This window comes from Myotis davidii, unplaced genomic scaffold, assembly GCF_000327345.1.
Source record: "Myotis davidii unplaced genomic scaffold, ASM32734v1 scaffold1673, whole genome shotgun sequence".
NCBI classification, from domain to species: domain Eukaryota; kingdom Metazoa; phylum Chordata; class Mammalia; order Chiroptera; family Vespertilionidae; genus Myotis; species Myotis davidii.
In genome coordinates, this window is record NW_006284850.1 from 746,254 (window position 1) to 771,983 (window position 25,730).

General features: G+C 39.2%; 1 protein-coding gene across 1 annotated transcript in view; it reads left to right on the top strand.

Annotated features, from left to right (window-relative positions):
* The window catches only part of NDP (Norrie disease (pseudoglioma)), a 25,969-nt gene extending 14,519 nt beyond the window's left edge, over nt 1–11,450 (top strand). The window contains exon 3 of the mRNA XM_006755186.2: nt 10,207–11,450. Coding sequence (XP_006755249.1) covers nt 10,207–10,434 — 228 coding nt within the window. The 3' untranslated portion in view covers nt 10,435–11,450. The remainder of the gene's footprint in view (nt 1–10,206) is intronic.
* The last annotated feature ends 14,280 nt before the right edge of the window (nt 11,451–25,730 follow it).

Sequence of the window (25,730 nt, forward strand, 5' to 3'; positions counted from 1 at the left end):
CACTTTGTACCTCCGCCAGTAATAAAGAAGAAAGGAATGAGGCAATGTAAGAAATATGGTTGAGCAGTGAAATGTACTCCTTGAGGGGCTCTTCACAGTTTCCTGATGAAATCGTTGGTCATTGGCCTTGTAGTCCAAGTCTTTCTTCATCTTCTATGTTTATGTAAAAACTAGAGGCCCAGTGCACAGATTCATGCACTGGCAGGCTCCCTCAGCCTGGCCTGCGGGGATCAGGCTGAAACCGGCAGTCTAACATCCCCAGAGAGGTCCCGAAGTGCAAGAGGGCACTCTGCAAAGTTGCTGTTGTTCAGCAGCTCCTGCGTTGAGCATCTGCTCCTCTGGTGGTCAGTTGGTCGGTCGGCTGGTCACTTAGGCTTTTATATATAGAGATGCTTTCAGAAGATAAATGGCAATTTGATCAATTGTCATTTTTACATTGATTATCCAAATCACTCTTATTTGGAGCATATTGTATGATTTTTGCACAGGCAACCTATGCAACTGATGTCTGAGTATTGAGACAAGTTGTGGGAAGGAATACCATGCTTCAAAGATCACTAAGAGTGACCAGCCACATGGACCACCCAGAAAGGAGGCTCATAGTAGAGAAGAGCAGACTTAGAATGAGAATTCTCATGGCCGTCACTGCCTCAAACAGTCACATGCAAGAAATTTGCCCACATTTGGTAAATAAGAATTTGTTTAGGTCAACCTCAGAGATTTTCACTTTTAATCCTGGAACTAAAACCACTTAAATATTCTCATATGGCAAATATTTTTTAAATTACCAGTATAATTAAGAAGTTTTTGTAATATCAACCATTAGAAGTAAGAACATATAAGTCTCTCTACCCTCTATCTAAAAACATTACAACTTCTGTCTGCCTTTAAAATTTCCATAACTTGTCTGATTATAGCTCAATGATGATGGCTTGTTTAAGTTTGGGGGGAATAAAAATTTGAGTTAAATCATTTTAACCATTATATTAGTAAGATCTACGACCGTGGGAAAAATTAGACATAAGGAGAAAGATTGCAACAAATAAAAGAGTTGTGTTACCAAACAGCACAAAGGATATTTGTCCCAAAGTCCTGCTTGTACCTAACAAAAACTTTCTGTCTCTTATTTGTACTTGTAGAGCTAAAAAAATGAATAAACTTAAAATTTTGCAAGACCAAAGTCCCTTCTTAGGAAATAAAACTAAAACAAATTGAAAAATAAAGATGGGATATGTTTTTACAACTGTGCTCGGAAATGGACTGAAACAATTATTAGCTTCTCTTCCCCCACTCCCACGCAGCACTGGCTAGGATTAAGTGTTTCTTATTCCATGGGTGATTTCTCCCTCTGTTGAGTTGTCCTTCATAATCATAATTCTTTTTTAAAAAAGGAATTAAAATAATTTCAAAGAAAGTGTCAATGTGATAATAAGAAGGAACAGAGAAACAGGATCATCTTCAAAAACAAAAGAACAATCTGGAAATATTTTGTGAAGGGATGGAGGAGTGCCTTAGCAATGGTCACATTCATTAAGGGAAGGTCAAAGAAGAGATGTCACAAACTCCAACCCAACAAACTCACAGTGTTTGAGCATGAATCTTAGAAACAGACTTTAGTCTACCTTTGTTCACCTCTGTTTCTTCCAGAATGCTATGTAAATAGTGCAAAATTGTGATAGTAAGAGAAATGTTTGTGATTTCATGGAAACAATCTGTTCTCAAACATCCCAAACTATCTCAAATATAGCAATAGTTTTATGCACATGGTGCTTATAATTAACAACCTTTCTTCTTTGGCCACAAAATATGCCTGGCAGAATCTCACCTACCCAGACCTTTCCTGTATTAGATTTTCTTTATGTATCCAGGAACAAAAACTAGTTTTCATTCTGAATTATTTTCTAATTTTTAACTTTCACAGACTCAGGTTGGTCTTCTCTGTAGTGGGTCTCATTTAACAAAACTGTTTATCTTTCTAGACTTGGGATAAAGCATTTAACCTCTCTTTAGAAGATAGCCAACAGGGGTTTTAACAAAGAGGAGACTAGGGTAGATTTTTCCTCTCTGCAAAATTTCTCTCAACATGATATTCAAATGCCATTATTTACTAAATACATGTCTACTATTTGCCTCTTGATTGTTAATCCCTCCTGACTTACATTTATCCAATATGTGCCGTTAGGAAGACAGATGAAGGGGAGCTTGTTATCCAGGCTTATCGAAGAGAGGGCACCTGCTTGAGCAGCTAATATATGCCAGGCACTGTATAATAAATAATCTAATCATTGCTGACAAACCTGTGTTGGAAAGCATTATCATTCCCATTTTACTGGCAAGAAAAACTGAAATCTGGAAGAAGTATTACGTTCATTGCTCAGTGTTATATAGCCCAGGAGTAGCAAAGTTTGCCTCGGAGCATTCATCTAGCAACTTGGCTTCATATTGGAGGAAAGCAAACAGAATGCAGAAGCTAGTATTTAGAAATCCAGGCTTAACTTCTGATCTGCTGGAAATTATGACGTATACTCAGTAATCTTTCTAGAACTGGAACTAGTAGTGAAAGCTTTTCAGGGAGCATTCCATGAAACTGCCTGTTCCCCTACCTCTAAACTTGCAGCTGGCCAGCCCCAAGGGTCTGTTGCCCCACTCACAGCAACTTAAGAAAGAGCTGAAATGGATTCAGGCAAAAAAGACTGGCTACATTGGTCCACCAAGGAGGTCAGAGTGGCCACAGATTGTGATGTGCCTGGTGGCATTTAGTGGTGACACCTCCTAGGATTGGGTACAAAAAATTCTGAGAGTGGCAGAGTGGCAGGTTCATTTACAATCTTGCCTGAAATTCTAAGTGAGTGAAGGCTATAGAATAAGCAGGCAAAAGGTCAGTAGTTAGTGGAAACGAGCTGTCTGGGGCATCTTTAAAGGAATTGAGGCATTCCATACTTTTAAATGAGAGAGACCTGGCTTCAAATTCAGGGTCCACAGTTTGCCAACTGGGGAAAGAAGCAATTATTTGGTGCCTCTGTTTCTTTGTTGAATGGAGCTATTGCTATCTACCTAAGTGTGTGGGCATGAATATTGGTGATAATATTTATAAAGCATCCAGCACAGTGTCTGGCATGATAGATATTAATAAATGATATTATGATCTTGATGATGAAGTTATAAACTTGACAGGTGTTTAAGCTCACTTTTCTATTTCTGTCACTACTGTGACCTCAATAATTGTTGGGATCTCCTATAGCCTTAAAGGATTAGGAAAATAAACCTCACTGTAGTTCATGCTGAATAGAGAAATTTGGAAGTGATGGGGGGAGCATGGAGGGATAAAGTCAAAGAGAAACAGATCCTGCTGTCTGACCTCCTTTCCCAGGTGAGTAGAGGAAAGAGGGGCTGGAGGGGGGTCACTTTTGGATTCAGTCCAGGGAGAGGTATTCAGGAAAGCAAGCTGGTAAGACAGTTCTGTGAAATCTGAGTTGGGTGAGTAGTGAGAGTCGGTGGCCCTAGGACAGGGGTGTGGAACCGTGACATAAGGTTGTCTGTACTCTGAAGGGCCCACAGGAGCTGCAACAAAAGAGACAGGGGAGGAGGATTCAGGAGACAAATCCTGGGAGAATTCCCAGAGTAAAATGGACCTGGCATGCCAAGGACTGAGCCTTGGGGTTGGGAGGAAGTTGGGAATATTGAGTTTATAACACAATTAACTATCTGGGAGATAAGACTTATTTTTTTTTAAAAAGTAACTGAATGTATACTGAATGCTTACTATGTGCAGGCATTGTGGTAGGTTCCAGAGGCACAAAAATAGAAAAAAAAAAGACAAAGTTTTAGCTCTCATGTTTACAAGTAAATGGAGGAGAAAGGGAAGGGAAGTGTTCTGTGTGCGAAGGCCTAATGTCCGATTGAGTTTTTACCAGAGTGAAAGGACCAGATTTCAGTTGGAGTTTGCAAAGTTCACACCCACCCTGTCACAGCTCTCATCACTACCACCACATCCCCAATAAATACTGTTTCCTTCCTTTGGTTGAAATTTTGCTGATGCCCTGAGCCTGGCAGGGACACTTTAGACGGGGTCCTCAAACTTTTTAAACAGGGTGCCAGTTCACTGTCCCTCAGGCCGTTGGAGGGCAGGACTATAGTTTTAAAAAAAACTATGAACAAATTCCTATGCACACTGCACATATCTTATTTTGAAGTAAAAAAACAAAACGGGAACAAACACAATATTTGTATTTGCATGTGGCCCGCGGGCCGTAGTTTGAGGAGCCCTGCAAAGGTCTAAAGGTCTGTCTAGGTCCCTGGAAACGAGTTGAACAGTCATTTGTTGAAGGTGTTGGTAAGGGAAGGTTTAGGAGAAACATGGGTAAATCTTGCTCCTGAGGAGAAAGGGGTGCCTCATAGGGTGTCATGGAATATAAGGTGTACAGTGTTTACTACTGAGAAAGAGGCAAAATATGTTTCTCACTCAATTGAGGTAAAAAGAGAGCCCAAACGCTGTTCTTGGATGGGACAGGTGCATCTGTATTCTTACACTGATGGAGACATCCAGTCAGTCATGGCCTGAGCCAGGATTCACGGGGGCTCCACGTGACAGAAGAGGAAAGTGGCTTTAGGGATGGTAATAATCTTTCAACAAAGGGTGATGAAAGCCATCTGTTTGGGATTTCTCTCATTCAGAAGATAGTTGTGTATTGCAGAAAAGATATAACTGTCTAAGAACTATGATAGGGTCACCACAGGGCGCGGAGGCCTGAGGTCTCCAGTGCATTCTTTGGTCTGGACCCAGGAATCACTGCAGGCTATAACCATCACAATGTCACTTGAACTTGTCCATGATGAACTTGAACATCTTATGAAAACTGAGGGCTGGACAGGCTGACTGTCATGGCCTAACAGCATAGCACTGCACTTAGGAGAAAAGGCTCAGGAATTAGGCTGTGTTGCTTCATAAGCCTGACTCTCCATTGTACAGCTATATGACTTCAGGCTGGCAGCTTATCCTCTGCCTTTTAATTCCTTAATTTGTAAAATAGGGAGAGTTTACCTTCTGAAATGATTATTAAGAACTAAGTTGCATATGAAGGGTTTGGCACAGTGCCTGGGGTCTGGAAAACATTACATACATGTTATAAATCATGATCCTTACTATTCTTTTTTTATTACCCATGGACCTTTCTATTACTCTTAGCCTCAGCACATGGAAATAAGATAAAAGCATGAAGGAGCCTGTTCTTGAGCAAACACTCTGAACCTTCATATTGGAAGAAACTGACTTTCAGATCCAGCTGGAGCCAAGTGACAAGGTTGGGGAATATAAAGGAGCTATTGGAGAGGTTGCCTAGCTTCCTAGCATCAGGCCACTTGTTTGGGAAACATAACATAATAAAAATTAAACTGGATCCAAAGCATATAACATGTGTCTGTCACTCACCTGGGCTGTGAGAAGTCATCCAAGCATGAGGAATATATGTCAACCACAAATTGGGGGCCACTGTGTCTTAGCAGGTGACCTGATGTTTGAAGGTGTCAAATGTTTCTTGAACTGAAGGATGAATTGGTTAGGAGTTAGTGTATGGTACTATCCAGAGAATTGCTGGGAGTCCCCAAATCACTGGGGGATAGAGCTGAGTGAGGATTTGACAGTGAAGAAGGTATTACTTAGGACTGCCATGGATCTTAGAAGCTTCAACTTTGTGTACACTTACAGATGGTGAGGATGTGTCCCAAGAGGCCCATAAGACAAGGGTCAGACTTGTATGGAAATGATATATAGTTTGGGCCCCTAGAGGCAGGTCAAAGTAGATTAGAGAATGGTGAATTGGTTCATACCTCAGGAAACATCTTAATAAAGCGTGTCCCAAAATTCACACAAGAAGTAATTGTGATAGAAAACACAGGTTTATAATTAAAAATTGTAAATTTTTTATTGATCCATAAAGTATATAGTATAGGGTTATGTATGGAATAGGAAACTGTAATATCATGTCGCGATAGCCAGCACCATTAACTGTTATTGCCTGAGCAGCTGCAGTTTCGAAGAAGAATGGTCCGATGATGCCTCCAGCCCAAAATCCACACCAGTGACACGTCGTGGATGCATTTGTTTCTCAACAATCACTCGTGGCTTTTCTGAGCCCCAAATACGACAATTTTGTCAATTAACCAAGCCATGAAGATGAAAATGAGCCTCATCTCTGAAGATGATTTTGTTTGAAAAATCAGCATCCATTTATTGTTGTTCCATAATCCATTCAACAGCTATTCCTACATAACCCTGTACTGTATACTTTATGAATCAATAAAAAATTTACAATTTTTAATTATAAACCTGTGTTTTCTATCAAAATTACTTCTTGTGGGAATTTTAGGACACCCTTTATCAGGAGGCAGGATATCGCAGTGATTTAGACAAGGGGTTTGGATTTAGACAGACCTGAGTTTGACTCCAGCTATGCCTTTTATCAGATATATGAGTTTGAGCAAGTTACTTAAACTTTCTAAGTCTTCATTTACCTTCTCTGTAACAATACTACAGATTTACTTTTTCGCATAGGATTGTTATGATGATTAAATGAGATTAAATGTTGTAAGCAGTCAATAAATTTTAGTGCTATTGTTATGAATTAAATGGTCACTATCTGGTGATCCATCTGGAGCAGAGCCTCTCAAATATTTGCAGGCCCAGGGCCTTGCTAGTCAAAGTGTGGAGGTTAGCACTGCAGTACTCACATACAACAAAATCTTATGAGAAATGCAGAATCTCTGGTCTCACTAAGAACTACTCAATCACATTATACATTTTAACGACATATTATTTACATGCATTTTATAGTTTAAGAAGCTCTGGTCTGAAAGAGGTCAGAAGACATTTATTAAATCTGTAACACAGGTGAGGCATGGCAGAGACTAAAATGTGGAATATCAAGAGTGAACCTGGAGAGCAGATATTTACCCCTTTCATTCCTTAACGACACACATTATGGATCTTATCTTACACACTCCCCACTTCACCTATCCAACATACACAAAACACACCCAGATTTTAATGTAGTTTTCAGCTTTCAGATAATATCTATATACTGGGAATCTCTAAGAGAGTGGATTTGTGCTTGTGTGCACATATGTGTGTGTTGAGGACATCAAGGGCCCAATAATTGTTTCATAGTCTCTTCTTCAAGGAAAGAGTATTTTAATTTGGCAATGAAGGGTAGTTGACATTTCATTAAGCAGAGCTAGGAGAAAAGGGTATTCCTAAAAGAGTAAAGACATGAGCAAAAGTAAGAGGCAGGGAAATTCAGTATAGTTCATGAACTCCTAAGTAATTAAGCTTGATCAGAATAGGGAGTGGGTGATGTGAATGAAAACAGTTGTAAGAAAGAATGGAAAGATATGTGCAATCCATGTCATAGAGGGCCTTAGTCCCTGTTCAGGATTTTAAATTTTATTCTGAAGGCTGGGAGCAGCCACTGAAGGTGTTTATTGTATGTCTGTGCATTCTCTTTGCCCAGAAAGAGGGGCCCATTGGACGTGGCCCCAGGGTCGTCATTGTTGGAGATCTTGTCCTTCAGAATGACCTGAAGGTAGAGCTTAAAGACCCTGAAAATTTTTAGTGAAATTGCTACCAGTTTAATTTTTATACAAATGGCCCTACACTGCTGACTTTGTCATTTTACAGACCAAGGCTAATTGCCTGGTCATTCAAGGTCTACACTTGGTTCACCTGTATGTGTGTCATTTGGGGATGATGCCCCACCATGTCTTTGCTTCTGAATTAAGTCTGTTGGTATAGGTTCACTGTATCCATCCAGACTCCATTTTAGGAGGTTATTCTATGAATAACTGTTTAATCTGCCTAATAGATGATCTTAGTAGAGATGAGTAAATTGAACACTACTTCTTCAAAATGAGATGTCAAAGAGCTCTTCCCATGTACTGGAGGGTGTGTGAAGAAGGGACTGGGGAAGACCTTGAACTCTCTTTCATTAGGGGGATAGGATTGGCCAAGGTACTACTGACCTATGACATAATCTCTCAAAACCTATTTAAGATCATGTTAGTTTCAACTATCAATGTGAAGAGCAGGCAGGATAGAATCAAAGTTTTAATCAAACCCGAACAGGTTACAGCTGCCATTTTCTCTCCACCTCTGATCTTTCAGAGAAAATAAATCAATAGGTCTCGTTCAGTTTATCTTCACCAAGCCCTGCTGGTTGTTTCCTAGTATCTCATATTCTCTTGGTTGCTCAGAGATTTTTGGATTCTGCCCAACATTTTCTCAGGTAATGATCTATAATCATCAGAAGTCAGCTTCTCTTCCTGTTGGAAAGATGGGCAGTCCATTTCCTCCTTTTAATCCTTGGGTGTTTAATTCTGTCCTATAGGATAAGGTGGAGTTTTTTTGTTCTTCTTGTATTTTTTATTTCTAAAGATAATATTTAAACCTACAAAACTACCTTTATCACAGTCTTTTTTAAAAATTTATCTTTATTGTTGATACTATTACAAATGTCCCCTTTGTTTTTTGTTTTTTCTCATTGACCTCCTCTACCCGGCACTCACACCTCCCAGGCCTTTCACCACCCTATTGTCTGTGTCCATGGGTTATGCATATGTGCATTCAAGTTCTTTGGTTTATCTCTTCCCACCTACCCACCTACCCACCTACTCACCCCTGCCTTCACTCTGAGATTCCACAGTCTGTTCCTAGGGCCGGATCTATTTTGTTCATCATTTATTTTGTTCATTTGATTCCACATATGAGTGAGATCATGTGATACTTGTCTTTCTCTGACTGGTTAATTTCATTTAGCACAATAATATCCAGGTCCATCTATGTTGTCTCAAAGGGTAAGAAATCCTTCTTTTATACAGATGCATAGTATTCCATAGTGTGAATGTACTGTAGCTTTTTTATGCACTCATCTGCTGCTGAGCCCTTGGGCAATTTACAATAGTTAAGGTTTGGTGTGATTTTAATATCAGCTGTTAACTCCTAAATACCATGAGGTAAATGTCAAATGGTTTCATGTATCTATGTATCTTTTATTCTTTTTATTTAAATAGTTCCACTTTTTATGTTCTTATTGTTAGTTCTGGAATAATAGGGCAACTTTTTCTATCACTTAATATAAAATTCAACAAGAGAAATCCTCCCACATTAACGTGGACTCAGGCTCCCTTCATCCTCTGTTCCCACTAGATGGGATTATATAGCTTAATGAATCAAGTAGCCCACCCCACCCCACCTATGGCTGCCACTTTCAGGACACGAGGATTTGTATATGAGATACATAAATGAACCTCACCTCCATTCTCGTAATCTTTATGCACAATATTGAGTGTGTACTTATGTCCATTGTTCTGGGGATAACTTTTGTAGTTTGCATCAGATGCTTAAAGAAGTCTGTTTACTAAAGCCACATGAAGAGACATTATAAAGAATACACATCCTCTGTTACTTCAGCCCAAGTTTTATTTTCATGCTAACCTACCTTTAGAAATGGAGATGGTTAGGATGAATTAATATTTGCCCCCAATTGACCTGAAGATGTGATTGCACAAATCTTAGGCTCCCTCAATGTATAAACCCAGAAGTGTCATTCCAGGGCCCCAAATGTACCTTGTTTCTCTTTCATGCTCTTGTTTCAAGTTGTATTACCTAGAATTATTTTTCCTCTCACTCAGATTATTCTTTTTTCTTCTTCTTCAGAAACCATATTCCTTTTGTTTAGAAATCCCCTTCACTGAATAAATTTTTTTCTGTAGTTATTCTTTGCCCCCTGACTTTAATTTGGAATGACTTTCTGCATTTTAAGACTCATAAAGTTGACATCGAGCCAATGGAAGACTGCCACCTGTCTGAGGAATTTCTTTTGTTCTTTGCTTTTTATTTGCACATCATGGTGGTGGGCCTTACTCAGTTGTTCTAAACTGTGAGTGCACTTAAGAATCACTGAAGGAGCATTGAAAACCACAGAAGTCTGGCTCTGTCTTCAAGGATATTAGCTCACTTGGTCTGAGACAAGGCCTGGGTGTGGACATTTTAAAAACAAGTTTTACCATATGATTCCAACATGCAACCAGAGTTAAGAGTCACTGATCTAATCCAGCAGGAACTGGCAAAGAGTATTAGGTCCTTCTAAAGGAGGCTGTGCAACCTGGCTGGGGTTTGGCATCTCCACACGGTAACCACCTCTCTTCTCTCCCCAGATGGTGCTTCTGGCCAGGTGCGAGGGACACTGCAGCCAGGCATCACGCTCCGAGCCCTTGGTGTCCTTCAGCACTGTACTCAAGCAGCCCTTCCGGTCTTCCTGTCACTGCTGTCGTCCCCAGACCTCCAAGCTGAAAGCATTGCGACTGCGCTGCTCAGGGGGCATGCGACTCACAGCCACCTACCGGTACATCCTCTCCTGTCACTGCGAGGAATGTGGCTCCTGAGACCTGCTGTTGAGTGGCTTTTGGATGGGACAACCTCCCCCCATGAGTGAGACAATTCAATCAGTCATGGACTGACTGGCAAGAAAGAAGTTAAGGCAAAAAAAAAGATGCAGCAATTCCCATGGGATTCTGCATATTCCAGTAATAAAGACTTTACATGCTTGTTGACAGAGAGAGATGCTCCGGGAACCTGTTGTCCATTCCTGTCTCCTTTCCCTGGTACAATTTCTTTTGCTTCCTTCTCATATTCGGGCATCTTCCCCTTTGGTGCTGAATGTTGCTTGGGTTTCCAACAATTCAGCATTAGTGGGAAAAGTGGGCCCCCAGGCAAGGGTGGGTCAGACTGGCGCTGTTTGGTGCAAATTAGGGAAGCATTCACTTTGGAAAGCACGAATGCCCGATTCTTTCTGGGACATCAGCTAATTTTTATTTATCTTGTCATTTGGTCTAAAGTTGCCATTGCTGCTAAAGGTTCCCAATTTGAAATTCCAGGCACCAAGCATGTAGGTATGTTTATTCAAGTTCAATCACAGCCAGCTGACATTCAAATAATTAAACAGATTCTCCTATACAATGCTGGGACTCCTGATAGCTGTAATTACTATTCAGAAATGACTTTTGGAAAATAAAAGTGGTATAAGAATTTGTCACCTGAAGGTTCTCTCAGATAAATTATGGTAAACTTTGTAAGGGAGCAGACTTATAAAGACCTGCACAAATACCGATTCTGCACTGACTTTGAAAAAGGCATATGTGTACTAGTGGCATGGAGAATGCACTATACTCATGCATGCAAATTAGACAACCAAGCATGAATCTATTTGTGGGTGTGCTATAGCTTTTGCCATGCTGCAGTCATTTTTCTCCAACACCCACTGGGCCACATGAAACTTGCTGCCAAAATGGTGGCCTGGCTCATCTTCTAAACATTTGGTTTAAATATATTTTGGTCTTTGAGGCTCCAAACTTGAGTTATTCCCATGTTGTGAAATAAAAAGAGAGTAACGTCAAAATTCTGACTGTGTAAGCATTGTTTTTTCCTACTAAATATCTTACTTTGATGCATCCCTATGGTGTGTGCATTGTGGTGGTGGTGGTGGTGGGGAGTCCAGAAAAAGAGGGAGATAGGGTTCCAGAATGCACGGTGTGGCATTTTTAAATTTGGCTTTTAGTCTCAGAATTTAGTTTATTGAATGAGCACAAAATCTAATGCATTCTGGCTTCCGAAATACAATAGGCACTACGAAATACAATAGAAAAGTTATCGCCTATTTCATCTCTTCCTTTTATTCAGAAGAGAATAAGTATTCATAAACAAAGTCCGAAGAACCAGAAAGAAGATAAATTGTTCACTGCTATGGTTTCTGTGTCATTGACCACCCAGTGCTATAGGTCCAATGATCTCCTGAGCATTACCAGAACATTCCCAGTGCCAGGACAGTGCTATGTCTGCTTTAGGCATCTCAACACTAACCCAGACTGGCAATTCAGTTTCCAGGGCAACCTTGACACCATGCTGTCTTGGCTCACCAGAAATGCCAGTGCACCCCACTGTTAGTACAGCCAACCTGTGAATTACTTTTCCTGTAGAGATGATGGTTTTATAAACTCGTTGGCATAGCTTTCACACATTTTTTAAAAAAATCCAGCAGGGTTAAATTTGTATTTGTGACTTTGGAACAGAAAAAATCTAATGCTATTAAGCCTTGACCTTAATCTTAACCTTCATTGTGACAGAGCCAGGCAGTCCACTAAATTGGCGGTTGTCTCATTCTGAAGGCAAATGTGAATGGTAATTTGGACCATTATATGAAGAAAATTTTTGTCATAAAAAAGAATTAAATTTAATACCGACAGTTAAATGGTTATAATTCTTAACTGATAATGAAAGTATTAACCGCTGGTCACATTTACAGCTATTCTTTCATGTCACTAATCAAAAAGGGGAAATAATACTGTAGCCTTAAAATATATCTTTCTGGCTTTGAAAACTCAATTTGCTTTAAGAGTCACATGGCCCAAATTCCAGTATTTATTTCCTTACCTCCATTTTGAGACTGGAGGGGGTAGTTATATGACTCAGATTTTCCAAATTCCCAGGAAGCCATACAAAATATTCGTTTCAAATCCCATTACATGGTCTATTGTCAAAGCAGAATATGCTTGGAATATTCGATAATCATAGGACAGTGGCATTGGGAGGGCCATTAAAAAGCAGCCATTCTCTTTCCTCCCTAAGTTGATGAGCAAATGAAGGCCTGCAGAAAGCCAGGAACTTGCCCAAAGTACCACACTTACTAGTAGTTGTGGATTTGGAACTAGAACCCAGATTTCCATCTCCACAGCATGCTGCTTCTCTTCCTCCCACCAGTGAAAGGAGCCTCAATCTTTCCAGGATCTTGGATGCTGACTATGGTGAATGGGCTGGAAAGGGGTGCGACGAGACAGTCATGTTTAAATGGGGCACTTCAAGGCTGAGAAAGAGAGCAAAAACCTTATATTTTCCCCCAAAGACCTAAAAATAACCCTGGGAACTGAAAAAATTTAGACATGATTGGATTTTAGCTTACTATGGAATTTGTATTATATCTTTCAAAAATTAAACATATTTAGCCTTATTTTAATGTCTACCCTTAAGGGATTGAAAGAGAACCAAATGAAAACATTGATTGGTTAAAAACACTACTGCTGGAATGTGTAAGGAATGTTCACCCGTCTTTCCCATTTGTTATGCATGAGTAAAGGCAGACTGAAATATGTTATAATCTTAGTAGCTTACATCCTAAAAGTCTGTATGATAATCCATAATGGTGGAGAGCAAGCCTCTTATAAAATGATCTTATCCTCATTATTTATGAGCATTTAATAATAATGAGTTAACACTGCATTGGAAGATAGAAGGGCTTGTGGACTGAATTTATGTCTCAGTTTCCCACACCAATCTCTTAAGTCTCATTTGTGTAAGCTCTTGAACTTTTCCCAGAAACTTAGAATGAAAGAAAATCAACCCTTCTAGGTCCTGAGAAAATAATGGTTGATTTTCTAGTAAACTCAAATGTTTGCTAATCCACCCAACACATTATTTTGTATTGGGTAGAGCAGGATTGCACAGGCATTATGACCAGGGAACACTTCAAGTTGATTTCTTCCTTGTAATTTTGGAGAAATTAAGGCACAAATCTGGTTTTGGTCACTTCTTCAAGTCCCATTAAAAGATATACACTCGGCCCTGGCCGAGGTGGTACAGTTTATTGGAGCATTGTTCCTGCACTGGAAGGTTGCTGGTTCGATTCCTGGTCAGGGCATATACATAGGTTTCAGGTTTAATCTCCGGTTGCAGGAGGCAGTTGATTGATGTATCTTTCTTTTTTTTTTCTCTCTCTCTCTCTCTCTCTCTCTCTCTCTCTCCTCTAAAATCAATTAAAAAGAAATTAATAAAATTGAATTGATACAATTCTTTAAAAAAATAATGACAATCTTTAAAAAAACACACACACCATATACACTTGAGAAGGAAAGCTGCCAAGATGGAACACTAAATGCATGGGGATCAATGGGTAAGAAGGCTTAGATCAGAAAGGAAAGCCATATCCTGCTAATGGTGCCTTCTTCAGGACCCTAGATGCAGCCACACCCTGGCAGAAAGACATATTCATTACCTTCAGAAGCTAGAACAGTGGAGAAGATTGGGTCTGGGAAGAGAGGTTCTGCACAAAGCTGTATCAGTATATCCCCAGAGGAGTGCTTTGCTTAATAATGTCTGTTTCAGTGCACAAACAGGTACCCAGAAACTACTTGCTGAAGGACAGTGTTTCATGAGAAAATGACATTACATGCCAACACACCAATGTCTTCCTGTAAGCCTTCACTATATTAATGAAATGTTTTGTATATGCTACCATAAATCTATAACAGCATAGGCCTTTTCTTTAATTTGATTGTGAATGTAATTCCAAATTCCATATTGAGTAAAGTCATTCTATGCACTCAAATATGAATGTCTCTTCTTATGTGGTAGACAGACATTTTAAATTTGATGACTCTGGTGAACATGGACAAGCACCAGGGAAAGATATGTTACCTTAGCTGTCAATCTCTTCAGGGACTGTCTCAGCTGCAGAGTCACCTTGCCCAAGGGCATCCTCTCCCAGGGGTAGTGGAGGAGTGATGGAGGACCCAATGAGTGATGGAGGTGGGAGAATAAGAGCCAGACTATCTTGGCCTGATGAAAGACAACTCTAGTGGGCAAACTTGGTTCCAGAGTTGTCCACTAGGGTGACCAAGGTATGCCAGTTCTACTTCTCTTTCTGCTCAAGCTTGCTTCTCCCCTGGCCTTCCACAGGTGCTGATCCCTAATAAACACCCTGCACCACAGGCTCCATCTCAACATCTGACTCTTGGGAACCAAGCCCGAAACAGTGACGTTTACATTTTTTATTGGCCTGTAAAAGGAAACACGTGCATCTCAGCTGTGTAGTATCAGGATGTGTCCCAATAATATTTAGGGTTAAAATTAATGTTTCTGTTTCCTTTAAGTTCATAATTTAAATATATGTGCCAGCACCTACTATATGTCAGAATGCCAAATGCTGGAGCTGTTGAGGTGAAAAAGTCAAAGCCTTGCTTTATGATGTGCACAGGCTACAGAGGGCTAGAGATGACTATAGTTGTGTACTGATGACATATAGAGATACTCTACAGAATAGATGATTTTTATTGAGTTTATTGGAGTGACATTGGTTAATAAAATTATATAGGTTTCAGAAGTACAACTCTATAATACAGCATTCATATATTGTATTGTGTGTTCACCACCCCAAGTGTCTTCCATCACCATTTATTTTCCCTTTACCCTCTCCTAATCCCCCCACCTCCCCTTCCCTCTGGCAATCACCATACTGTTGTCTGTTTATGAGGTGTGTGTTTTTTTGTTTGCTTAATCCCTTCATCTTTTTCACCCAGCACCCTACCCCTCCTCTTTAACCGCTGCCAGTCTGTTCTCTGTATCTATGAGTCTATTTCTATTTTGTTGCAGCCATTGTGGAAAGCAGTATGGAGTTACCTCAAAAAATTAAAGATGGAACTGCCTTATAACCCAGCAATCACACTTCTGGGATATATCCAATGAAACCTGAAACACTAATTTGAAAGAATATATGGAGCCCTGTGTTCATTGCAACATTATTTACAATAGCCAAGATTTGGAAGTAGCTCAAGTGCCCATCAGTACGTTTGTGGATTTAAAAAAAGCGGTGGTACATTTACACAATGGAATACTACTCAGCCATGAAAAAGAAGGAAATCTTAGCTTTTGCAACAGCATGGATGGACCTGGAGAGTGTTATGCTAAATGAAATATGCCAGTCAGAGCAAGACAAATATCACAGGATTTCACTTATATGTGGAATCTAATGAACAAAATAAAGCAGATGACCTTGTGTGTTCATTTTAAAGTGGTTGTTATAAATGTAAGGGGATATGACTTTCAGTAATAACATTTGCATTTGTACATCACTCACATATATTGAATCTCATTTGGTTTTCAAAATATTCATGTGAGATTAAGTTATTACAAAAATCTCACAGATACGCTGGAGGTTGTCTTCTGACCCTATAAACTCTGTGCTTTCTTTTATTTCTAAAGCCTGTGACCAGAAGGACAGGACCATAAAACCATTTTGTGTTGGTATATGTCAGTTCTCATTAGCAAACTATGATCCCAGAATGAACACAAAGCATGCAGGACCTTGACCCTATTGAACTTTAGATAATATACTATTCTAATATAAACTTCTGAAAAAAAAGAAATAATTCTAAATTATGTATGAAAACAAAGCCACATTTATGAGTTTAAAGCCCTATCATATTTGGCTGTATTCTTTTGAATGACTCCAATGTCCTAATGTTATACATACATGTTAACTTGCATGTTTTATTTTAAAATTGTTGAGAATTGGATATGGCTCCCTAGGAACAGCTTAATTTGTGAGGCCTGTCATCATCATTATTGTTATCATCATTGTCATCATCGTTAACCTTGATTAACAGTGTGTAATGAAGCAGACTTGTGCTTAGCATTTTCTCTGCTTTATCTCATTTAATTTTCCCAACCAACTTTGAGGTTAATATTATCCCCAATTTTCAGATAGTATGAATTAGTGTTTATGGATTGTAATCACTCAGACTTTGTTTTTGTTTTCCAGAGTTCTTCATTATCTTCAACATGATCACCAAAACTAATATTGCCATCATCATCACAACCAATATCTAAACCACCTGTACATGCACATATGTTATAAAATAAATTTTAAAGAAGTAAAGTACTTCCTTATAATAGCTGACATTCTAAACCCTACTTATGGTTTTAAAAACTAAATTATTAATGTATTTTCTTCAGTTTTGGTCTACACCAGCAGTATGTTTTCTAACATTGCTAACATTCGATTATTTCCTCTTTTGCATTGGGGTGATTTCCTCTTTCCTTTATTAGATTCCACGACTATATTTGTGATTCATGTCTTTTTAAGTACCTGTTATTGGAAGAAGCCATGAGAAATCATAGTACTAACAGCATCACTGGTCTGAAAAGAAACATGGAAGGCATGTCATCCAACTCTCTCATTTTATATATGTTTTTGATCCTGTGCCTTCTAATTTCTCAACCAGTATTCACATCATTGACCAATGCTATGTTCTTGATTCTTTTTGTGAAAGTGTCACTATTTGCAGATGACATGATTCTTTATATAGGGACCCCTAAAAATTCCACCAAAAACTATTAGAAACAATAAACAAATACAGTAAAGTTGCAGGATACAAAATCAATGTGCAAAAACCCACTGCTTGCCTTTATACTAACAATGGAATTTCAGAAAAAGAAATGAAAAAAAGGGAAAATTCTATTTTCTATTACCTATATCTGTGCTCCTTAATAGAAATTTAATGTAGGCCACATCATTTTAAATTTCTTAGTAGCCATGTTTAAAAAATAAAAATAAACGGGTAAAATTAATTTTAGCAACACATCTTACTTAATCCAACATATTCCAAATATTATCATTTCAACATGAAATCAATATGAAATGTTATTCATGAGATATTTTACATTTTTGTCATGCCAAGTCTTTGAAACCTGGTGTTTAGTTTACATTCACAGTGCATATCGATTTGAACTGCAAATTACTTCTGAGATTTCAGGGATGTATTGAAATCCCTGAGGGGGAAAAAAAAAGAAATACTGTATGGTGGACAAATCTAAGAACAAGAGCAAAGATGATAAGCCTGCAAACTATGGGTAAAACAGCTTATGACCTGGCAAAGCAATAGTTACTTGGACATTTCAGAGACTTTGTTACCAAAGTGGCTTTGCCCAACAGTACCCCAGAAGTCAGTGAATCCGAATTCACTCCTATCTTCACCATTAACTAGCTGTATGACCCAGAGCCAATCACTTATGCTTTCTATGTATCAGTTTCTTATACCATATTACCAAGGTCTCTTCCCATATCATGAATGTTCTTTCAACACACACACACACACACACACACACACACACACACACACACAAACACCTACCTGCTCTAACACTAACCTATTCTGAAAGTGAAGGAACTTTTTTTTAAAGGGGTTAAGATTTGTTTACAAATATGTTTTTATTGATTTTTTTTAGAGAGAGAGGAAGGGAGAAGAATAGGGAGATAGAAACATCAATGATAATAGAGAAACGTTGATTGCCTGCCTCCTACACACCCCACACTGGCGATCAAGCCCAAAACTTGGGCAAGTGCCTTGACTGGGAATTGAACCATGACCTCCTGGTTCATAGGTTGATGCGCAACCACTGGTTCACACCAGCTGAGCTTATTTTTTTTAATCTCTTTCTGTTGTGTTTTCACCACTAAGAAATCTTATATTTTTACTTATTGATTTTCTGTTTTTCCTTTTCTTCTTTTTAAGAGTTGTGCATGGGTGATGTTTTACACAAATGATAAAAAATGGAAGAAAACTCATGGAAATATTGCTTTGACTAATCTCAGAACACAGTGAATTGATGTTAGTGCACCATTCATTTTGAAAATAAAAAAAAATAGAAATAGGGAATATTTCATTTTAAAAAGTGTTACATTTTTCCTTTTATTTTTTCCCCCTAGCTCACTGTTCCTCTCGTCTAACAAAGGTGGCAAGCAGCAAATAAACAGGAAGAGTTGGGGGTGGTGAGTCAGACATAGCTTAGCTTTTGTGCATCGAGGCCCTGGATATATGCCAGGAGCCATTTAGGGAAAAAGAGAGGCTTTTAGGCAGAGTGCTCATTCATAATTAAGTTGCTTAGTTGCAGGGCCATCAAAGGAAAACTTCAAATACCCTGACGGCAAAGCCACCTGTGCTGAAAGCAGAAGCAGGATCATGCAGTGGAAACACAGGGCCGACGGCAGATACTCAGAAAGCACTGAGCAGAGAGAACACTTGGAAAGACAAAAGCAGAAGCCTGGGTTGTGTGTCTGAGGAACCTGGCAAGCATTTGTTGGGTCTCAGGTTCAGAATCAATCCCCGAGGCCTGTGCTGATGTACAAGAAACTTAAGTCGTTCTTTGGGTACTGTGTGGCCTCAAACAGGAGAGTAATTTTAAAGTAATAAGCCGATGACAGCACTCATGGAATACTTACTGCATTGAGTATTGTGCTAGACACGATAGGTTTCCAATTAAATCTCAACAACTTTGTTGTTAGCAGCATTCTGCAGACTGTCTCATTCTTGGTAAGCAAAATTTCTCACAATGTCAGTCCCCCCCAAAGAATTATATCATCATAGCGAACAGCATTTTAAGCAACATTCACACTGGCAAGCCATTCGGTATGCAGCCTTTAGATGGTGCTAAAGTTCTACTCTAGCACATAGCCTGCAAGAACTCTTTATGCTCAGAATCGAGAAGGTGGAAGGACCTCAAGAAGTTAGGTATATGTCAAACCTCCTGTGCCAGACCCTGGGAAAATACCCACAAGTACTTTTAGGGGATCTTGATAAAAATACATTTCTGGGGCTTTCATTGACACAGCAAGGTTTTAGTAATGCTAAATGTACCAGACTACTCTAGACAGGTCTCATGAATCCATGCCATCAGGCAGTACTATAAATGCGAACACACATGTTCACGATTCAGATTCATCTTGTGTATTTGTACATTGGTTAGGTCTTGTGGCAATTTTTTATTCATAATACTACTAGATTTATTTTGTGTGACAGTTTTCTTCGGGAAAGCCTCATTCATTCACTTCAAAAAGAACTGCTAAAACCTAGATCATTCTTTTTTTTTTTTTCTCGCTCTGAAAAGAGGGGTGGATTAAAACACATTACACCATAGCAACCATTCTACCAAAGACTTTTATGTCTCATTTCCTCTCTTTTCCGCACATTGTGAATTCCTGAGGCTTCCTTTGTCTCATATTCCTGCCAAAGAGGCAATGTTTTGCTATCCAGTTTTTTGTTGGCGTTGCAGCAGGTGAGAAGCTGGGCCACAGTGGCATAAAGAAGCACTGGACATTGTTGAGATTTTCTGTGCAGGGAAGAGAACAATTTCTTGTCCATTCACATATGGGAGCTGACTAGGTTCCCAAAGTACGATGTCACACTTAGCATATATATGTGGGGTGTGTGTGTGTGTGTGTGAAGGGTGACAGTCAGAAGGGAGGTGAAGTTCCCATCCAGATCATCTGATGAGAAAATAGTTTCAGAGAGTCATGATACCATTTTTCTGATGTCTGAAATTCTATTATAGTGAAAAAAATCAATTTGCTCAGAAATATCATGTAAGGGGCAGAATTAGATCCAAGGGGATAAAAATATTTGTGAGCTACATTTCAACTCAATTTCAGCAATTTTTTTTTTAAGTTTTGAAAACATTTCTAACTTACAGAAGACTTGCAAGAAAAGTACAAAAAATGCACATAAGCTCTGAATACCTATATTTTCCTCAATTGTTAACATTTTGGCACATTTGCTTTATCTCTCTCATATATGTATTATATTTTCTGGAACCACTTGAGAGTAAATGGCATTATAATATTCTTATATTTCTAAAGATTTCATCATGCATTTTCTACGAATAAGGACATTTTCTTGCATAACCAGAGTAAAATTATACATTCCATACTCAAGTTTCAGCAATTGTCCAAATTTTGTCCTTTATAACAATGTTTTTTCCTCTGATTCAGAATCCATTGGGATACATTACTGTTGATGTAAGTAAGTATGGACTTATTAAGATTTAAGATCTTCAGAAATGAAAGAGGTTGTATCAAATATCAAACTTCAAATGTCAGCTTCGCATGTATATTATATACAGCTTACTAGCTCAGTTGTGGGGTGGAATAAAAGACCAATTTAAACAAATAACCTAGCCCTGGCCAGTTTTGCTCAGTGGCTAGTGTGTCGGCCTGTGGACTGAAGGGTCCCAGGTTTGATTCCAATCAAGGTTGAATGCCCAGGCAATCCCTCTCTAAGTCCTCAAAGCCACAAGATGTTAAAATATCACAAAATGTGAAAGTAAAAAAGCATGATTAATACACCTTACTAGTCCCACCCAAGACTAAGCAGGCAAATGTTGAGAAGGACTTTTTTCCTGTTGTCTGCTTTTGTTGACCATGTCACCTATGATCTGGGACTTAACCAATCATACAAATTTCAAGTTCTAATAATATAACATAATATAATATTGCTGATCTGAAATCGTTCATCTATTATATTAGCTGGGGCCCTTTTTGGGCCCTCTGATTATAATTCCCTTTGGCATTACCACTGGTAATGCCCTACATTAGAGCCTATTACATTGTACATAAATGCAATTTTTAACCCTATACTCTGACTTCAATTGCGTCCTTTGTCTTGATTCTCTTTCTAATTCTCATGTGCTTCATGAATTTCTCTTCTGTTGTTGCTTTATTCATTTATTTATACAACAACTAGTTATTTAGGGCCCACTGTTATAAGTGCTAGGGACACACCAGAGAACAAAACAGACAAAAATTCCTGCATTTGTGGGTCTTTTATTCTAATAGGGAGATAGACAACAAATGATACTCATAATAAATAAGTTAATTGTACAATATGTCAGAAGGTGGTAAGTGCGATAGGAAAAACGTAGGGCAGGGTAGGGGGGACTGAGAATGTTGGGAGGTGTGTGAGAGAGGTTTGAAATAGAGCTGGCAGAGTAGGCCTCACAGAGAAGGGAGCATTTGAGCAAAGGCTTCCCACTTACTAAGGGAGTGACATGACTGCATTTGGAGATCAAGGCTGTGGTTCCACTGGCTACACTTGTCATCCCCTAAGGATAAGGTGAAGGGATAAGAAGAAGAACGGTACAGAGAGCAGGGGCATGTGACTTGCAGGTGAAGTCATGTATTTAGATGTGGAAGGCAGAGCTAGGGAGGCCCATTTGTGAGTTGCCCTGCACATTCTGCAGGGGATGAGGTGCCAGGCCCTTAGAAGTGCTGTGCTGTGCTGGACAAGATGGAGGTCAGACACAGTTATAGCAGTCTTTGGCACAGAAATAGTAGAGGAAACCATAAGAATAAAAAATACATAAAAGGGATCCACATTTAAGGGACAGGTAGAAAAGGGGACTGATGGAGACATCTGAGCAGTTTCAGCCAGAGATGCTGAGGTCTGAGCCAAGGAAGCAGAGGTTGGAGAGGATTTAGGAGGCGGTGAACAGTGCATCACTTATCCAAGGATTGTGCGAAGATTGGGGAGTTTGCGGTATTATAAGCAGTTATTGGCAACCTTGGCCAGAAAGGTTTCATCAAAGTGTAGAGGAAAGAAGCCAGACTGCCAAGGGAGGTGGACTGCAGTGACTGGAAGCTATAGGAATGGAGCCAGCAGGACAAGTCTATTGTGCTTTTTGCAGATTTTTAGATGGGGGAGGAGAAATAGTAAAACAAAACAAAACAAAAAAAACACTCTCCTCTGATCCTTCAGGGTCATTACCACAAGGAAGCAGGAAAGTGACAGGAGTTCTGCTGTTCAGTGATATGTTTGCATCCTTTCATGATTACTGTTCAGTATTTAAATCTTGCCCCTGGCATCTTTAAAATGGATTTCCAAATTTTTATTGCTCGAATTCAGTTCTGCCTTTCTCCTTTTAGCCATTCCTGTTAAGACCTATTTTGATGCGATGCAAAAAGTACTTCATTCATAGTTGCTAGATTTGAAGATGGAGGAAGGAAACCAAGGGACGCAGTGGTCTCTAGAAGAAGTAAAGGCAAGGAAATACATTCTCCTTTAGTACCTCCACAAGAAATATAGCCCTACCAACACTTGGATTTTAGCCCAGTGACCTCCATTTCAGATCTCAGACCTCCATAACTGTAAGATAATAAATTTATTTTGTTTAAGCCACTAAGTTATTTTTATTATTTTTAAAGTAAATTGTTCTCAATAACTATAGGGATGTACAGCTATAGCTTTTATCTGGAAACATTTCTGAGAAAATATGAATTGTCATCTGTGACAACATGAATTTTCATTTTCCCATGGACACTTTTATTCAACCAGTTCACATTGGGTCCACCCAGATAATCCAGAATGATCTCCTAATATTAATGTCAGCTGATGAGCAAACCTAATTCCATCTGTAACAATCAATTCCCCTTTACCATGTATCATAACATTCACTGGTTCTAGAATTTAGAAAATGGACACCTTTGGAGGACCAATTTTCTTCCTATCACAGTAACTATATACCAGGTTCTAACAAAAGCACAAAACTTCCTAAATGTCAAAATATATCCTCCCCCAATTCAAAAGAGAGGAAATGAAACAGAAAATTGAAGGGGAAAATGAGGCTCAGAAATAAATAAGCTAATGATTAGTTGACCTAGGGCTCAAACTCCTGGCTTGACTCCATATCTTTGCTCTCTTTGTGGCTTCACATGATAAAAAGTCCAAAAACTCATCTCTTGAGAAGTGGAGTTAGACAATCAGTCTCATCCTTGTAAATAAGGTGTGTCTAAAGTTGGAGAAATATATGATTATGATCAGAATTGTTGTTCCTAAAGAGTGCCAAAAACTAATTAAGGACAATAAAGGGGGTCAAGAGGAGCCAAAGACATAATAATGACCTTCAAACATTTAATAGGATTTTCATGGCAATGAATTGGGTCATTTTCCTTTATTTTCTTAGAAGAAAAAAATACAGAAGTAGATTTAAGCTAAAACTGCAGGATCTGTAGATCTTCATTAGAAAGACTTTTTCCCCTAAGGGGAGGGTGGGGGTGGGCACTGGAAGAGGCTTCCAGCGGAAATGATAGGGACTATTCTGAGAAACCTTGAGAAAGAAACAGGACAGTGATTTGAGAGAGGTTGAGGCAATTCCCCAGCATGGAAGTGAGGGCTTAGCAAGATGGATGATTTTCCAGGATCACTCTTTAATTCTAATGAGAGATGGCAAGATGCTGAGCACAAGTAGAGAGTGTCATGTGTCATGGTCCAAACTCAAATTGCTGTTGTTTCTGACAGTCACGGACAAGTTGGAAAACTCATTGGACCAAAGTGCAAAGGAAAGCTTCAGTGTCAAACATTTTGAAAGTTAATGCTGCTGGCTTTGAAGGGATAGGACAATATGGTGGAGAAATACCTGCATTACTTTCATAGCCTTGGAGGGAGTAGTTGGAGTTGTCAGAGCACGTTTTAGGTTTTGATCTTGATTCTGCAATTTATTAGCTGAGTGACCTTAGGCAATTTTCTGAATTTCTCTGAGCCTCAGTTTTCTGATATGTAAAATGAGCATAATAATACACATGCCAAGTGTTTTTAGGAAGATGAAATGAGGAAATATAAGCCAAGTTCTTACAGATGGGCCTACAACATAACAGACACTCAGTTAATGATATTTTTCTTCCTTTAAGCAAACCATGAAGCAGACTGCATTTGATTTGAGATGTTTTCATGCTGCTATTAACTGTTTTCACCTCTTTAGGATTTACCTTCCTAAGAATGTGCCCTCTATGCCTACACTTTCTCTCCCGCCACCATGCCCACATCTGTACTTCAAATTTACATTTGAGTGGTCCTTCAACAGGTGATGAGTGATAAGACATGTTCCTACTTTCAAGGACAAGGGGAAGATAGAACAACATGGAACCACCCCTAGAGGTGTGAAAACAGCCAGCACATCTTATGATGCCCTTAGGGTCATACTGTACTTGGCAAGATGGCAGGTAGGAAAGGTAATAAATCTGAGCTATAAGTTGGGCTTTCTTCTGGACTGGCTACTTTAATTGGGTGGTCCTGAGGACAGGTGTTTTCCGAGTTTTAACTTTAAAGAAGTGGGTTTATTGGTGGAAGATATGCCATTGGTAGTGATTGATGCTTTTGGACCAAATGGGTCACTTTTTATTCTCAGGTTGCTGTACATGGTCACTTAGCACATATAAGATGCATAGGATGGTGATTCTCCAGGGCCATCTGACCTCATCCTAGAAAAAAGCCATTCTAAAGGATTTTTTTTGAATTCCAGCTCTGCCAACAGAGGGAGCACCCAGGATTAATGCAGGAAGCCTGACTGCTATGATCTCTAGCTGTGTCTTGGCTCAAAGTCATTTCGATAAGTGAATTATGGTTGGCTGGGAGCAAAAGAATCACACATGGATGCAAATTCTTCCCCTCCCTCCAAGAGGTGTAGTCTATTTCTGAACCTCTTGAATTTGTGTTGGCTCGGTGATTTGCTTTGGCTATTGGGGAGTAAGTGCTTGTCCTTTCATCTGATGCCATTCTAGGCCAGCCTGCCCACTGCCAGCAAGCATCTGATCCTAGACCAGGGGTTGGCAACTACAGTTTGCTGGACAGTTGCCTGTTTTTGTAAATAAAGTTTTATTGGGAAACAGTCATGCTCTTCATTTACTACTATCTATGGCTTCTTTAGTGCTATACTGGCCTGGTTGACTAGTTGTGACAAACACTGTATATCCCACAAAACTTAAAATATTTACTACTGGCCTTTTACAGAAAAAAATTTGCTGCCCCTTGCCCTAGACACATGAGGAAGCCCAGCCAAACCATAAGGAAAAAAACCTCCTTAGCCTGTCCCAGCCCATAGCGTCAATTCATATAATTATAAGCCAGACAAGGGTTATTTTAACAACTTAATCTTGAAGTAGTTTGTTATGTAGAAAAACTAACTTGTACAGTCACATAAAAGTTTCTTAGAGAAGTCTGAGAACTACATGCAGCTAAAAGAGCTTCAGAATCAGATGAAGGTCACAGATAGCCAATACAGTATTTTTGCCTTTAGCCTTTGACAATAT